Source organism: Trichechus manatus, unplaced genomic scaffold, assembly GCF_000243295.1.
Source record: "Trichechus manatus latirostris isolate Lorelei unplaced genomic scaffold, TriManLat1.0 scaffold00040, whole genome shotgun sequence".
NCBI lineage: Eukaryota > Metazoa > Chordata > Mammalia > Sirenia > Trichechidae > Trichechus > Trichechus manatus.
The window spans coordinates 6,714,556-6,732,105 of record NW_004443976.1 but is presented as its reverse complement, the minus strand read 5'-3'; the positions used below and the strand labels follow the sequence as shown (position 1 = coordinate 6,732,105).

The 17,550-nt window shown below is 37.3% G+C and overlaps 1 protein-coding gene across 1 annotated transcript in view; it reads left to right on the top strand.

Annotated features, from left to right (window-relative positions):
* Positions 1–17,550, top strand: part of MAP2K4 (mitogen-activated protein kinase kinase 4) — a 179,431-nt gene that overhangs the window by 33,411 nt on the left and 128,470 nt on the right. Inside the window, exon 3 of the mRNA XM_023730985.1 lies at positions 11,158–11,260. Coding sequence (XP_023586753.1) covers positions 11,158–11,260 — 103 coding nt within the window. The remainder of the gene's footprint in view (positions 1–11,157; positions 11,261–17,550) is intronic.

Sequence of the window (17,550 nt, the reverse complement as noted above, 5' to 3'; positions counted from 1 at the left end):
TTTTCCATGAATTTGTCTATTTTTTCCTCATTTTTGTCTGCTTTTTGCTTCAACTCTTGGATACTTCTGAATATTAGAGATTTGAATTCCCTATCGGTTAGATCTCGTGCCTTTTCTTCTACTGGAAAGTCATCTGGTGCTTTATTTTGGATGCCTGCTGGAACCGTCCTGTCCTGTTTTTGTAAATGTTTTGATATTGTCTGCTGTCTTCGGGGCATTCAGTGGTTATTTTCCTCGTTTATTGATTGTTGATTTGTTTTGTCCTGCTTTTTTGTTTTTTTGGTTATGTCTGAACAGGTGGGCTGTGCATTCTTTGTTGTTTGCTCACTTGTGGGCACGATACTTTTCTGCTCCTTCTCCAATGGGCAGGGTCAGTCAGTCAGATATGGTACAGCAGGGCAGGTCCAGCTGAAGGGGAGTTGCTGGGATGGGTTGTTTGTTGCACGTACCAGGGCTGACAGTGCGGACTGGGAATCAGTGCAGGGCAGGTTTAAGTAGGCAGTGCCTGTGCTTGGGAGTGTGATGTTCAGCACACGGTGCAGGCAGGCAGGAAGGAGGGGGTAAATTGTGATGTGTGGAGCTAAGATGGGTATGCGAAAGATAAGAGAGGAGAGAGGAACAGGAGCCAAAAACATACAAACAAAAAGAGTGCTAAGGGAGCTTGCTATTGGAGTGGAGAGATGAGAGACTGAGAAATGGGGAAAAACAAAAATGAAAAAGAAATTGAAAAAGGGTAAAAGAAAAAAGTGAATAATCCGAGAAACTGGAAATAAAGACAAAAAGGGGATGAGAGAGAAGAAAACAAAACAAAGAAAGCAAAAAAACCCAAAAACAAACAGAAAAAAAAAAAATCAAGAAAAATAATGCCCACCAGGGATGTCCCTGTGCGTCTGCGCAGTGTAAGGCGGTCGCTTCTAAGCCACGCGGTACTGCCCGGCTAGAAGGGGCTCCCAAGCTGAGAAAAGAAAAAGAAAACAAACAAATAAAAACAACAAATCAGAGCAAACAAACAAACAAAAAAGCCCCGAGGGTCCCATCAGTGTGGCGACATGGGCTGTTAAGCAGTTTTACAGTCGAGCGGTGTTTCACAGCCTTTCAGGAAGAAGCAAAGATGGCACACGGAGCTGGGTATTTGAGAGAAAGGAGGAGGAGGTGGTGAGAGGTAAGGAAGAAATCTAAAGAAGCGGAAAAAAGCAATAGCAGTAGCCAACAAAAGGCACTCAGGGAGCCGGCCAGTGTGGGCAGGTGGAATCCAAGCGATACCGGGGTGAGGCTGATGCTTCCTGGCCAAGAGACTGTGGCTGCAGGAAGCAGAGGAGGTTGAGTAGGGGTGAAGAAGGGTGGAGGGTGGGGAAGCATATATCTCTGGTTACCGGTTGTTCTGTTTCCAGCTGGAAGCTCAGTGAAGCTCTTTTCTCGTATCCCCTGTTGGCTGATCTCCGATAGGAGTCCAAGATGGTGGATCCGTGCTGCAGTAGCTGATAGGGTCCCTCTGCATGTATCTTTCCTCACTCCCTGTTCTCAGTCAGTTTCTTATTCCATTTGGTGCTTGGCTGAGTTCTTTATCTCTTCATTTGATGCTTACGGTTTCAGAATTGATGTGTGACTCTGTTTGACTTAGTTTTTCTGCTCTTCGCTGCAGAAGGATGGCATGGTGCTTCTGACTATAGCGCCATGTTGCCTGGAAGTCCTAAATCTATATTCTTCAGAATCATAGTGCTGGATATTCTTGATGATTCCATTGTTGGTCATGCTCCTCTCATGAGAACTTTGAGAAAAGAAATTTTTACACAGATGGTGTGGAAAAGTTTGTTTAAATAGTATTAGATGTTCTCTCTCTCTCTCTTTTTAATTTTATTTTTGGTGACAATTACACAGCAAAACCTGCTCCCATTCCACAGTTTGCAGACATGATCAGTGACATTGGTTACATTGGTTGCATTCTTTACAGTGTGTCAACTTTTTCATTATTTCTGTTCTAGTTATTTCACTTCCATTTACTTAATCTCCCTGCCTCCCAACCTTCTCATCTCTGCTTTAAAATAGCAGTTGACCCTTTGGTTTTATATAGATAATTTTTTTGCAAAGAAACATAATGCTCAGGGATGACAGTCTTTAATCTCTGGGCTAAAATTTTTAGTTTAAATGTATTTTCAGGGAATAGTTTCAATTCAGGCTTTGAAAAACAACTCAGGGCCATAGTCTTGGGGACGCCTCCAGCCTCAATAGGTCCAGTAAGTCTGGATTCTTTAAAAATTTTAAGTTCTGTTTCACATTTTTTTCCCTTTTTATCAGGATTCATCTCCTGTGTTCTGATCAGAACATTCAGTAGTGGTAGCTGGGTACGATCTAGTTCTGCCCTCAGGGTGGAGGAGGCAGTGGTTCATGGGGACCATTAGTCCTGTAGTCCAGTTTCTTCTCTGATTCTTGGGTTTCCTTCTTTATCTTTTTTCCCAGATGAATAAAGACCAATAGTTAGATAGGTGCTCATAAGGTTTTAAGACTGCAGACACCACTCACTGTACTGGGAGATAGAACATAAACTTTAAGAACTATGTTATGCCAGTTGACTGGATTGTCACACGAGACCATGGCCCTAAGCCCCCAAACCAAGAGAACTAACCTCATGAGGTGATTGGTTATGTCTAATTAGTGTCAGTATCTGTAGCCTTCTCCCCTTTTTTTGGTGTTTGTTATTGTTGCAAAACCATATACAACCTAACATTTGCTCATTCATCCTTTTTCCCTCTGTACAGTTTATTGACATCAGTTAAATCAGTCATACTGTGCAAACTTCACTCGTTTGGTGCCACCTTTTCCATTTCTATAAACAAATACGACTACTACCTAGGGAGTGCTTCTCCCTCTTCCCCACTCCCCTTCCTCTGGTATCCGCTAATAAACATTAGTTTCTATATATTTACCTATTCATGTCATTTTATAAAAGTGAGAACATACAATATTTGTTTTTTTTTTTTGTGATTCACTTATTTCGCTAAACAATGTGCTCCAGGTTCATCGACATTGTTAGATATTTTGGGAACTCGTTGTTTATGGCTGAGTAGTATTCCATTGTATGTAGGTACCACATTTTACTTATCCATTCATCTGTTGATGGGCATTTAGGTTATTTCCATCTTTTTGCTGTTGTGAATAGTGCTGCAGTGAACATAAACAAACCAAACCAAACCTGTTGCCCTCGAGTCAATTCTGACTCATAGCGAACCTATAAGACAGAGATCTGCCCTGTAGCATTTCCAAGGAGTGGTTGGTGGATTAGAACTGTTGACTTTTTGGTTAGCAGCCAGGCTCTTAACCACTGCACCACCAGGTCTCCACAGTGAACATAGGTGTGCATATATGTCTGTTTGTGTCACTTCTGTTAGATCCCAATGGTATATACTTGGGAGTGAAATTGCTGGGTCATATGGCAGCTCTGAATCCCTGGTGGCACAGTGGTTAAGAGTTTGGCTGCTAACCAAAGGTTGGAAGTTTAAATCCACCAGGCGTTCCTTGGAAACCCTATGGGGAAGTTCTGCTCTGTCCCGTAGGGTCTCTGAGTGAGAATCAATTCTATGACATCAGGTCTGGTTTTTTTTTTTTTTTTTGGTACAGCAGCTCTACCTCTATTCTTTTCTGAGGAACCGCCAGACTGGTTTCCACAACAGCTGTACCATTTTGCATTCCTACCAGCAGTGGATGAGGATTCCAGTTCCTCCACATCCCCTCCAACAGTTACTTTCTTTTTATTTTAATTTTATTTTAATTTTAGTGGGAGTGAAATGGTATCTTATTATGGTTTTGATTTACATTTCTCTGATGGCTAATGACATTGAGCATTTTTTCATGTGTCTGTTTGCCATTTAAATATCTTCTTTCTTTAAGTGTCTGTTCATGTCCTTTGCCCAGGTTTGGTTGGGTTATTTGTCTTTTTGTTGTTAAGTTGTAGAAGTTTTCTATATATTTTAGATATTAGACCCTTATTGGTTATATTATTCCCGAAGATTTTTTCCCCAGTCTGTAGGTTGTCTCTTTTGACAAAATCTTTTGAGAACATAAGTATTTAATTTTTATGAAGTCTCAGTTATCTATTTGGTTTTCTGTTGCTCATGCATTGGTTGTTATGTTTAATAATCTATCATTTAAAAAACTTAGGTCCTGAAGCTTTGCTCCTACATTTTCTTCCAAAAAGTTTATGGTTTTAGATTTATCATTTCGGTCCTTGATCCGTTTTGAATTAGTTTTTGTGTACGGCATGATGTATGGATCTTGTTTCATTTTTCCGCATGTGGAAATCCAGTTTTGCTAGCACCATTTGTTGAAGAGGCCGTTCCTTCCCCATTGAATGGGTTTGGCTTTTTTGTAGAAAAGCAATTAACCATTGAAATTTGGATTTATTTCTGGGTTTTCAATTCTATTTCAGTGGTCTGTGTGTCTATCATTAAACCAGTATCAGGCTGTTTTGATTACTGCAGCTGTGTAATATGCTTTGGAAGTCAGGAAATGTGAAGCTTCCTACTTTGTTCTTTTTCAAAATTGCTTTGACTCTTTGGGGTCTTTTGTCTTTCCGTATAAAATTGTATCTGTAGATCGCTTTAGGTAGTATTGACATCTTGACTATATTAAGTGGCTATCCTCTTAAGACAGAGCTTTGAGACCAGAATTTTGGGGGTGGTGCAGACAGTTTGATCCCTTCAGCCCTTGGAATGGCTGGGTAGGGCCTGAAGCTTCTGAAGCTCCCAGGCCAGCAGCCTCTGGGTCAGCTGTGATTCTGATTTTCCCAGTGTATTGAACAGATTTCCTCATTTTCTGTATAAGCCATGACATGAAAAAAGTTAGGCAATATTGCCTTAAGGAATAGAGCAGTGATTTGGAAATGTGATGGGATAAGGACAGATAAGATTTTCCTTATCAGCCAGGGTTCTTGGTTGCAAATAACAGAAACTTACTGTAGCTAATTTAACAGAAAAGGAATGTCTTGGAACATGATTCTGCTGCTTATGGAATCAATGAAAGATTAGAGCATCAGGCTCGGAAAATGCATATGAACCCAGGGAAGTGGGGGCCAGTAGTAACTGCAACCAAGGTCACACAGTAGGTCATACTGCAGCTATTGTCACAGAAGATTCAGTTACTTTCTCCTCATCAAGACTGCCTTATGTGTTCATTTTAAATTGATCGTCATTTGGAGAGTTGGGGTACACAACTGAGAACAGGCAATGTAACTTGGTTTTACCTTAGACCCTCTGGCACTGTGTCAGGCTCCGAGTCATCTCTGTTTGCAGAGGCTTTGGACTTTTACAGAATTATTTAATATATTTTGTTAGTGAATGCATAGAATATGTACTTGGACTGTCTTCAAGATAATTGCAGATGTTTCTGAAGTATAGCGTGCATTTAAATCTGATTTATGTAAGTCAAATCACATTTCATTATGCTTGTATCCTTGTTCATTTATGAAGTAAATGGACTTTAAAGACCTATTTTTTTAATTGTAACGCTGAAAAATAGAATCTCTGTATGTGTGTGTACTCATTATATATGTATATTAAAAAAAGTTTGGCTAAGTTTTAATTGTAGTAATTTATTTTAAAATAAAATATTTCATTATTTGCCTGCAAAGATTGGCTACTGCCCCCTCAAATTAGACATTTGAAGAAAGTGCCAATTTCAGTGTTTTTTTTTTTTTTGCTAGTTTTCACAATGATTCTTCGTTCTGTCATTCTCCTGTGTTTGATCTTAGTCTTTTACCAGTTTTTAACATATGTAGATCATAGGTGATATACTAGGTGGTTTCAGATACGTATCGCATGACAGGCAGTTTTCAGCTGTTTGATTTGGGGAGTTTGTGAGGATTGAGCTCATTCAAATTTATGATTGTGAAGTACTTTGGAATTACTGAATTAGAACTCTCTTTTTGGCTAAACGGAAGAGTGCTCAGTTGTTATTTTGAACCAGAGGAAAATCTTGAAGCTAGTCACTTTCTAAATTTCAATTTATGTTCCTACTGTTTAGCTTGGATTTATTATAAAAGTGAATAGCTTCATGGTCTGTGAACTTAGCTCTAGTTTTCAGGATTGGGTCCGCATCCATGTATTCCTTGGCAACTTTTTTTGAACTCTTTATAGGCCTTTTCTGTTATAAGACCAGTCTGCTAACGGTAATACTGCATTATCTGTAATCAAATACCACTTCATGATCATCATGTGCTTGTGTTTTCCACAAGTGATAAAATAGATTTCATGAAATATTCAACATACTTTCCTTTATGCTTTGGGAATTTAATAATTTAAGGTAATACCATCGTTGATTTACCCCATAAGGTTCTGATATTTTTTTCTTTTTTTAATGTGCTTCAGGTAAAAGTTAACAGAGCAAATTAGTTTCTCATTAAGCAATTAATACACAAATTGTTTTGTGACATTGGTTGCCGACCCTGCAATGTGTCAGCACTCTCCCCTTCTCCACCCAAGGTTCCCTGTTCCCATTCGTCCAGTTTCCCTGTCCCTTCCTGCCTTCTCATCTTTGCTCTTGGGCTGGTGTGCCCATTTAGTCTCCTATACATGATTGAACTACAAAGCACGTTCCTCACGGGTATTATTGATTGCCCTGTAGACCTGTCTAATCTTTGGCTGAAGGGTGAAGGTCGGGAGTGACTTCAGTACTGAGTTAAAAGGGAGGGTGTTTAGGGGCCATGCTCTTGGGGTTTCTGCAGTCTCTGTCAGACCAGCACGTCTGGTCTTTGTGTGAATTTGTTTTTTGTTCTACATTTTTCTCCCGCTCTGTCTGGGACCCTCTATTGTGATCCCTGTCAGAGTAGTTGGTGGTGGTGCCAGGCACCATCTAGTAAGGTTCAGATTCTTAACAGGAAGTGAATTGCCTAAGCAATTGAATTATAAATATATTTTAGGAGTAAGTTTCCGTTCAGTGTTTGCCTTTGTTAGTGTAATTTTTTTGAGAGTTGTGTTAGTGTGCCTTCTGCACATTTTAGGCAATTTAGGCTACTGATGTGATTTATTTCTGAAATCTGAAGAATTTTTATATCTTCTGAACAATTTCCAAGTCAATCAAGCGAACTGTTGGTGCCATAGGTAAATGAGGGAAAAAATACCTGAATCATGACAATGCTGAAAATATCTGTAGTGTTGCTAAAGGTCCTCAGAGTAGCTTTGTGATTACTTGTTGACTTCTGTAGTATTGTGTTTCATGGGGGTGGGGAGAGCCTCTTTATCAGATATGTTTGGAAAATACTGCATCCTAATATCTTGTATTTTGTTTTCTTCATGGCATGTCGCTGTTTTGATTTATCTTATTTTCTAATTTGGCTGTCTCCTGTGCTAGAAAATAAATTCCATGAGGGCAGGAATCTTGTCTTTCATGTTAATGACTTCATTTCCAATGCTTGGCATGGGGTAGACATCTCAGATTCATTTAATGAGCATATTGGAGATTCACAATTCATATAAATGTATTAAAAGTTCTAACAAGACCTGTTAAAAAGAGACTTATAAAGCTTGGAATGTGTCACTTCAGTGGTGCTCAAACTCTTTGGTCTCAGTAACTCTTTACACTCTTAAAAAATATTGACTGCAAAGAGCTTTTGTTTATGTGTGTTATATCTTTATTTTCTGTATTAGAAGCTAAAGTTGAGAAAAATTAAGAATATTTATTAAATCATTGAAAATAGCGATAATAAATTTAAATAAACAATGAAATAAAATTAATATTAAATAATAACATTAACATGAATGATATTTTTTGTTAAGGGTACTCTTTTTCAAGACGAACAAACAAACTAGTGGGAAGAGTAGGCATTTTTTACATTTTTACTAATCTCTTTAATGTCCGGCCTAATGGTAGCACACTGGATTTTCATATCTTTAATGTCCGGCCTAATGGTAGCACACTGGATTTTCATATCTGCTTTTGCATTCAATCTGTTGGGATATCACACATCATATAGCTTCTGGAAAGCTCCACCTTACTCTCTTGAGCTTGAGAGTGAAAAAGGCAGATAATGTCTTAGTATTATTATGCAAATAATTTTGAACTCAAAGGCTCTGTGAAAGGGTCTGTGAGATTCCTGGATCACACCTTGAGAACTGCTGTGCTAGGTGAAACTAAACCAGTATCAGTACAGAACACTCCCCTTCTCCATATCACACCCATGTTTTCTTCTGTTACACAGTTTTTGACCTAATATTCTTATATACCATCTTTTGAACATGACTGTAACTTCTTCTATTTATGGTTATCTTTTCTGTCTAACTACAAATATTTTAACTGCCTGATTTTGACATTTAGATTTTCTTTTTGTCCACTATTACAAAAACAATGGCATTGGCATCCTTGTAGACAAATCTTTGTGCAGTGTATTAGTTTTCTATGGTTGCTGTAACAAATTACCACACATTTGGTGGCTTAAAACAGCAGAAATTTATTCTCTCACAATTCTAGAGGCTAGAAGTCTGAAATCAGTCTCACTGGGCTAGGTGTCGGCAGGGTTGCACTTCCTTTGGAGGCTCTAGAGGAGAATTGCTTCCCTGCCTTTTTCAGCATCTTGGGCCTGCCGGCATTCCTTGATGTATTGCTGAGTCACTCCAGTCTCTCCCTCCATCTTCACATTGATCTCACTGGTGCAATCCTCTGTGTGTCTAAATCTCCCTCTCCCCCTCTTTTATAAGGACACTTATGGCATTTTGGGTCCACTTGAATAATCTAGGATAACCTCCTCATCTCAGAAATCTTCGTTTAATCATATCTGCAAAGACTTTACCATATAAGGTGACTTTCCTAGTTTCCAGGGATTAGGACTCTTTGTGGATCACCATTCAGCCCACTACATTCTATCTTCTAGCCTCCAAAGATCTCCATCCGTCTCATGTGCAGAATGCATTCACGTTATCCCAACATCCCCAAAAGTCTTAACGTATTACAGCATCAACTCAAGTCCAAAATCTTACCTAAATATTATCAGCTCAGCAGTTCCAAATCTCATCATCTAAATCAGGTTTGAGTGAGACTCTGGATGTGATCCATCCTGGGGTAAAATTCCTCTCCATCTGAGGTTCTGTGAAACTAGAAAACAAGTTACCTGCTTCCAAAATACAATTTTTGCAGGACAGGCATAGAATAACAGTTACAGACGTCCCCATTCTAAAAAGGAGAAGATGGAAGAAGGGTGTCACTAGTCCTAAGCAGTTTCAGAATCCAGCAGGGCAAATTCCATTAGGTTTTTCGGCCTTAGAATAATTCTGTCTTTAAATATTTCCTACATACAAATTTCCCAAGAAGTAAAAGGGCGTATTTCTAAAATTTCTTGCATGTTGCTGAACCTCTTAAACCAGAAAAGTTGTATCAGTTTACTTTCTCACTAGCAATGTATTAGTGACTCTTTTACCTACTTATAGTGATCAACATGTTATCATTAAAATAAATAAGGAAATAAAGGAAGAAAGAAAGACTTTAATTTTAAAAAAACCCTAAACTTTAACAATTTCAGTTGAACAACAAATTTATATATTTTTGGTGTTGGTGAGTGTATTTTTGCTTTCTTTCCTCAATTTTGCTTTTCTGTTCATATCCCTGGCAATTTTTCTTGATTTGTGAGCTGTGTTGATATATTTAGAATTACTAATTTTTTATTGCAAAGATTTTTTTCAAATTTTCATTCTATTATTATTATTTTTGGAATATACAGGGTTGGTATTTTATATAGCCATATCTGCCTTTTTTCGTAAGAGTCCCTGGGTGGTGCAAATGGTTAACATGCTCAGCTGCTAACAGAAAGGTTGGAGGTTGGAGTCTACCCAGAGGTGCCTCGGAAGAAAGACCTCGTGATCTGTTTCCGAAAAATCAGTCCTTGAAAACCGTATAGAGCACAGTTCTGCTGTGACACACATGAGATTGCCATGAGTTGGAATAGATTTAACAGCAACTGTTTTTTTTTTTTTTTTTGTATGTATAGTTTGAATGTCCTGCATCTCCTTGCTGTCAGATAAAAATGATTTTAAAATACCTGTTTGGCACCTGAAAGGAGAAATTTGAATTATGTGAAAAATTTATGTTGGACTGTCCTTATCTCTGAAAATAGATGTGTTTGATCTTGTTGGGAATTCACATTATCTTGTAGAAAGGCCAATCCCTGAAAACAATCCTGAAGAGTTTGAGCCCTCTAATCAATTTCCTGAATCCACTGAGGTGGGTGTGGGAATTACAAGGTGTTCTTTGCATAGGTAGACTAAACTGTGAAGAGTGAGTGCTGGAAAAACTATCCTTAATATGAACATGAAAACAAGATTTGCAACAACTGCTTAAAAATCCAGTTCTGTTAAAAGGTATCTAAATAGTACAGTTTTAAAGAAGTGAATCTTGTAAGATTTATTCACACTGAAAAAAATATGCTCAGTCAATAAGCAAGTTAAAAAAACAGTATCAAGTTCTGATTTCAGTTTTAGAGAAAAAATATGTGTCTACATCTATGTATAGAAAAAATCTACAACAGAAAGTCAACTGATTATTTTGGGGATTTGTATGTGACCTTTATTTTTTCTAAATTTTCTGGATTTCCTGTAATGGACGTATTTATTTGGGTAATAAAAAAATATAGATACCTCAATCCTCCCTTTCTCTCCTTTAAGAAACTGCTTCAAATAAATGAGTATTTGGAATAACTATGCTTACTGTACGATGACATTTTTAGCCCATTAAGGTTGGAGAATGCTTCAGATTCTTAGTTGTTTATATTAAACTTAAGGCAACATGATTTTTATTAAACAGGAGGTGTTAAAGTATTACACTGGAAAGTAGTAATATTAGTATTTCTTAATATATCTGCTGAAATAAATGATTTTTATATTGGTATTTTCATTTGTAAAAGTATTAACACTGCTGAACAGTATAAACTTGAAGCACTGAGCATTGTTATCTATTTGTATTGCAGCACAAAGTATAATTTATGATTAGTATCAACTAAAGATAATTTGTATTTACTTTTTTTAATTGTGAGAAATTCTTTGTTGCCTTTCAAAATAGTGTACCAACTATATGTTAAAGCAAGTTGTTTTTTCTGCCTGTCTGTGTGAATTTCTTATGCCCTCAGAATGGTACCTATTTTATAGTACTTGAAACTTTTACTTTTTATTTTTTATTTCTCAGGTAAACGCAAAGCACTGAAGTTGAATTTTGCAAATCCACCTTTCAAATCAACAGCAAGGTTTACTCTGAATCCCAATCCTACAGGAGTTCAAAACCCACACATGTGAGTATTCTTAGTAATCAAATAAAAGGCTCAACTCAAGCACAGAATTTAAAGTTACTGTATTTTATGAATTTTTCTAAACCCAGAGGTTGGTATTTTCATTATCTTGTGGGCCATTTGAAATATTGCTATTTCAGTTGAAATAGAAAGCTGTTGATTCTGTAGTGTGAGGTAAGAAAACACAATTTTCCTTATTAAAGTTTATTGGAAGGGAAAAGAGGAGCTGAAGATCCAGGTGCATTTATATCATTTCACTTTCTCTCTTACTAAACTCTGAGAATATTATCCCTTTATTATTGGATTTCCAATTAAATAGTAAATTGTATTTGGGAAACTTAACTGTCCTGTATAGATCTGCACAAATCATTACCATTTACTTGGTGACAAAATAGATTCTCCTTCTTAAAAAGCCTGAAAGATTTCCACGTCAGAGTTAATGGGAAGAACTGTGTACGTGCCAGTCTACAGGTACTAGTGAGTTTTTTTAAAAAAATGTATTCAGTGAATACTTTTTATTAAAAAGTAGAAATATTACAGCATCTTACTGAAAATATTATTAAAAATGTCTGTAAGTTAATTTAAAATACTACCTTAAGAATAATTATTGAAACCTTCGATTCAATGGAAGTGATGTATTAATAAGTCCTTCTCTCCCCTCCTCCCCAAAGCACTCATGAACAGCAGGTGTCAAAGCTAGTGGCTTTACATTTATACTCATGTTCATAAAAATAATTTTCAGTTAGACATGCTATTGAGAACTGTAAAGCAGGTGGTGGAAGGTACAGTAAAGAAGGCTGACAGAACACATTTTTTTACAATTTTTAATAATTCTTCAACAATTTTGTATTCAAACCTTATATATTCTTTCAAAAGAGGCACATTTATTGCTACTGTTCTTTTAATGTTTGGTGTGTGCTGTATTTGCAAATAGTAACAAATTGGTAGAAGGCAGAGTATCTTGCAATGGGGCGTTTTCTGTTATTTTTGAAACAGCAGTATCTAGAAGCCAGGGGTATGTATGTGTGTATACATACATTTACAACCTTAGAAGGAATGAAAGATATTTTCCATGAAATCTAGAGTAACAGTGTACCTGACTTGGATTGCTTTTTTTTTTTGTATTAGACTGGTGGTGTTCATATAATTAAGTTTCTTGTTAGAGCTCAGCCTAGAATCCCAGCCTTTTTACTTTTCTCTGAAACATCGAGTGGGGGCTACGGTGAGGAAGTGAACGTAGCACTTCTTGACTAGTCAGAGCTCCAGCAGCAAGGAAACACTCTTTAAATAACCTCTTTCCTCATTTCCTAGAATTTCTGGTGAAAGCTAGTACAAAACTAATTCTAGGTTGGACATAGTCCATTTCTATTACCTTGATTGCCAGCTGGGCCATCTATTAGAAGTCAAAGAAAGAAAGGGACGTAGTATTAGTAGCCAAACTTATCAGTTTTCTTTTCTTTTTCTAAGCTCATGTACACCAGGAGAAAGATATCCTGACTTAACATTTATAATTGGAAAAATATTCACATGTTTATACTCTCTTCTCTCAGGAGTTTCTTCATGTATGGAGAATTCATGGACAAAATCTTTTTTTTTTTAAATTATTTTAAAGAATGTAGTGTTTTAAAAAAAAGCTTCCTTCCAAAATTTCAGTAGATTAGTTTCTTTTTTAACTACTAGTTCATAATAATTCTGTAACCAGCTGGGTTTCTCATCCTTTGCCTATTCCCAGCAAGTGTTAAACGTTTGAGAGGACTTGGTGATAGACATTTTTACCCTAGGGTGGAATCTCTAGAACTTGATTCTGGTATGTAAAAATTTTTAGATCCAGACTTTCTTCAACTTTTATTTATTACATTGGTCTACTGATCTGGAGCAGGAGTAGGCAACAGCTAGCACGGATATTGGTTTTCATCATCGGACAGTAGTTTTACTAGGTAAGACAGCGCATCTCTTCTGCCTTCCCATCCCTTTCCGTAAGGTATCTTTCCTCTGGGTTGGATGCCATCAGATGATAAAAACTACTGTTGATTACTCTTCAGGATTAGTACTTTGCAACTAGAAACTATAACTTGAAGTTTGTGGGGGCTTTGAAATCAGATACCTTTGTAACATTTATATGTTTTTCCACCCTCTAAAATTTCCGTGCACTGATTTTTCTTTGACTTTTAATTATGAATGTAAATATAAAACTTGTTCATAAATTGAGGAAATAAGATAAATAAGCAACTGGTGAAGTTAAGATATGTCCCAGGAACTAGTTTCAGACTTATCTGGCATTTAATGTCTTCTGGATGCATGATCCTGTGGAAGATTTTAAAAAAATGGTAGAATCATATCCGTATTTTCTGAAAACCAACAATTTAAATAAAATTCCAAGAGGTAACGGTTGACCATAGTAGTTACCAAAATGGCACAAGGTAATACAGAGTGAATGTCAAATGAATGGTGCAGGAGTAGGGAAGATCACTATCTAAACTACTTGGCAAATGTTTTACAGAGAACAAGACTTGAACTGGAATTTGAAAGACAGGTAGGGAAGGATAGGTGGAGAGAAGGACAAATGACATTCTGGTAAGTGTGAGCACAAGATAAGTTTTGGGGACCACGTGTAGATCTGTTTAACAGAGCAGAGATATTACTTACAAATTACCTATTTGTATCTCTCACTGGAAGCTTTAGCATTTTTTTCCCCTTTATTCTTGGTGTTCTAAAATTACATGAGGATATCCCCAGGTGTGGATTATATTTCTGTGTGTACTTGATGGACTCTTTTAGTTTGAAGATTCATTTATCTCTATTTCTTTTTTTTTTATGCTTTAAGTAAAAGTTTACAGCTCAGATTAATTTCTCATTCAAAAATTTATACAGATAACTGTTTTGTGACATTGTTTGCAATCCCCACAATGTGATAGCACGCTCTCCCTTTCCACCCTGGGTTCCCTGTGTCCATTCGTCCACTTCCTGTCCCTTCCTGCCTTCTCATCCTGCTTTGGGACAGGAGCTGCCTGTTTGGTCTCATGTATTTGATTGAAGTAAGAAGCATGTTCCTCACGTGTGTTATTTTTTGTTTTATAGGCCTGTCTAATCTTAGTCTGAAAAGTGGGCTTTGGGAATGGTTTCAGTTCTAGGTTAGAAGAGCGTCTGGGGACCATAGTTTTGGGAGTTCCTCTAGTCTCTGTCAGACCAGTAAGTCTGGTCTTTTTATGTGAATTTGAATTCTGTTCTACATTTTTCTCCCCCTCTGTCCAGGGCTCTGTTGTGATCCCTGTCAGGGCTGTCCTTGGTGGTAGCTGGGCACCATCTAGTTCTTCTAGTCTCAGGCTGATAGAGTTTCTGGTTCATGTGGTCCTTTAGTCCTTTGGGCTAGTATTTTCTCTGTGTCTTTGGTTTTCTTCATTCTCCTTTGGTGGGAAGGGACCAATAGATGTATATTTGATAGCTGCTTGCAAGCTTTGAAGACCCCACACGGTACTCACCAAAGTGGGATGTAGAACATTTTCTTTATGAACTATGTTATGCCAGTTTACCTAGATGTCCCCCGAAACTATGGTCTCCAGGCCCCAGCTGCTCAGTCCCTCGAAGTATTTGATATGTCTAGGAAACTTGCGTGCTTTTTGGTCCAGTTGTGCTGACATCCCCTAAATTGTGTGTTGTCCTTTCCTTCACCAAATTGACACTTGTCTGCTATCTAGTTAATGATTTCTCCTCTTCCTCCCTCCCCACCCTTGTAGCTATCAGAGAATGTTTTTTTCTGTTTATAAACCTTTTGTTGAGTTTTTGTAATAGTGGTCTCATACAGTATTTGTCCTTTTGTGACTGTTACTTCACTCAGCGTGATGCCTTCCAGATTCATCCATGTTACTAGATGTTTCGCTGATTGATCATTGTTCTTTGTCGTTGCATGTGTCTGTCGTTCCATTGTGTGTATGTACCATAATTTTTTTATCCATTCATCTTTTGATGGGCACCTAGGTTGTTTCCATCTTTTTGCTATTGTGAATAGTGCTGCGGTGAACATGGGTGTGCATATGTCTATTCATGTGATAGCTCTTATTTCTCTAGGGTATATTTCTAGGAGTGGGATTGCTGGATCTTATGGTATTTCTATTTCTAGCTTTTAAGGAAGCGCCATATGTTTTTCCAAAGTGGTTGTACCATTTTACATTCCCACCAGCAGTGCAAGCAATCTACAGATAAAATGCAATCCAGATACAGACTCCAACAGCATTTTTTAATGAGATGGAGAAACAAATCACCAGCTTTATATGGAAAGGGAGGTGGCCTTGGAGAAGTAAAGCATTACTGAAGAAGAAAAACAACGTCGGAGGCCTCACTCTACCTGATTTTAGAACCTGTTATACAGCCACGGTAGTCAAAACAGACTGGTACTAGTACAGCAACAGACACATAAACCAGTGGAACAGAATTGAGAACCCAGACATACATCCATCTATCTGTGAGCAGCTGATATTTGACAAAGGCCCAAAGTCTGGTAAAGGGGGAAGAGACAGTCTCTAACAAATTGTGCTGGCATAACTGAATATCCATCTGCAAAGAAAAAAAAAAAACCAATAACAGGACCCATACCTCACACCATACACAAAAAGTAACTCAAAGTGGATCGTAGACCTGAATGTAAAATCTAAAACGATAAAGATCATGGAAGAAAAAATAGGGGCAATGCTAGGGGCGCTAATACGTGGCATAAATAGGATACAAACCAAAGCTAACTACACAAGCACCAGATGAGAAACTAGATAACTGGGAGCTCCTAAAAATCAAACAGTTATGCTCATTGAAAGACTTCAGGAAAGAGTAAAAAGAGAACCTACAGACTGGGAAGAAAATTTTTGGCTACAATGTATCCATTAAGGGTCTAGCCTCTAAAATCTACGAGATACTGCAACACCTCAACAACAGAAAGACAAATGATCCAATTAAAAAATGGGCAAAGGATAGTAACAGACATTTCACCAAAGAAGACATTCAGGCAGCTAAACAGACACATGAGGAAATGCTCGCGATCATTAGCTGTTAGAGAAATGCTAATCAAAACTACATTGAGATACCATCTAACCCTGACAGTATCGGCAGTAATCAAAAACCAGAAAATAACAAGTGTTAGAAAGGTTAAGGGGAGACTGGAACATTTATCTCCATTTCTGAGAAAATTTTTGTTGCTATTCTTTTGATAGATTCCTTCATGGTTTTTATTATTATTCATTGTTTTATTCTCTCGAAACTGTTTGGTTTGGATTTTGGTTCCCTGAATTTCTTCTTTTTGACTTCTCTTTCGTATTTTTCATTTCTTTGTCTTTTTGCTCTATCTTCTGAGTGATTTCCTTTATTTTCTGACCCTTCTGTTTTGGTAATTAATTTTGATTTCCAGGGGCTGATGATCTTCATCTTTCTCCTTTATGCTATTTAGTGTTCCCCCCACATGCCTTGTAGTTCTTTGTTGTGTATTGATAGTTGAGGATGAGGAAATTGGAAGGCTAATTGGGAGCTCTGTATACATGGTATGTCTCGTTGACTGGTGGGCTTCACTTCTTTGTGAGCAGATAGAGCTGGCTGTTAGGCCAGGAATATTCTAAATGCCAGAATGAACAGGGCTTATGTTCACCCTAGAGGCCTAGTTCTCTCCAAATATTTTGTTTCTTTTCTTTAGACGTGCTCCCTTTTCATTTTTGGGGGAAAGTGGAATGGAAAGGAGAACCTGACTACACCTTTCTTGTAGAAAGAATTATACCTGCCATCTAAGGATTCTCTCCAGGGTTTTGTTGGTACCATCATTTATATCTCACCTCTGTGGCACACTCCCTACACGTCCTGTGTTATGGGTTGTAGTTTTCTCTATTCCTGTCTTCTTCTTTTTTTTTTTAATAAACGCTTTATCCCAATTAGACAGTAGTACATGAATCTGTATGTATCAAATTCAGATTTAACAATTAACAGTGTGGTCAATATTGTTTTATCTGTTTCACCAACTCCTTGGTTTTAACTAAACCTCAGACATATTTTCTTTACAGATATTTTAATAAGTATTTCTAAAAGATAAGGACTCCTTTTTAAAAACATAATCACAATACCATTGTTACAGCTAGTAGAATAAATAATTTTTTAATGTCATTGTATAAACAGAGTGCCATGTCAGTTTTTTTTTTTTTTAATTGAGTCAGGATGTAAGCAAGGTTATGCACTACAGTTTGTGGATATGTCTTTTAAACTTTACAGTCCCTTCTCTTGGAATTATTTGCTTTTCTTTGTTTACACATTTTTGTGGTTCTAAA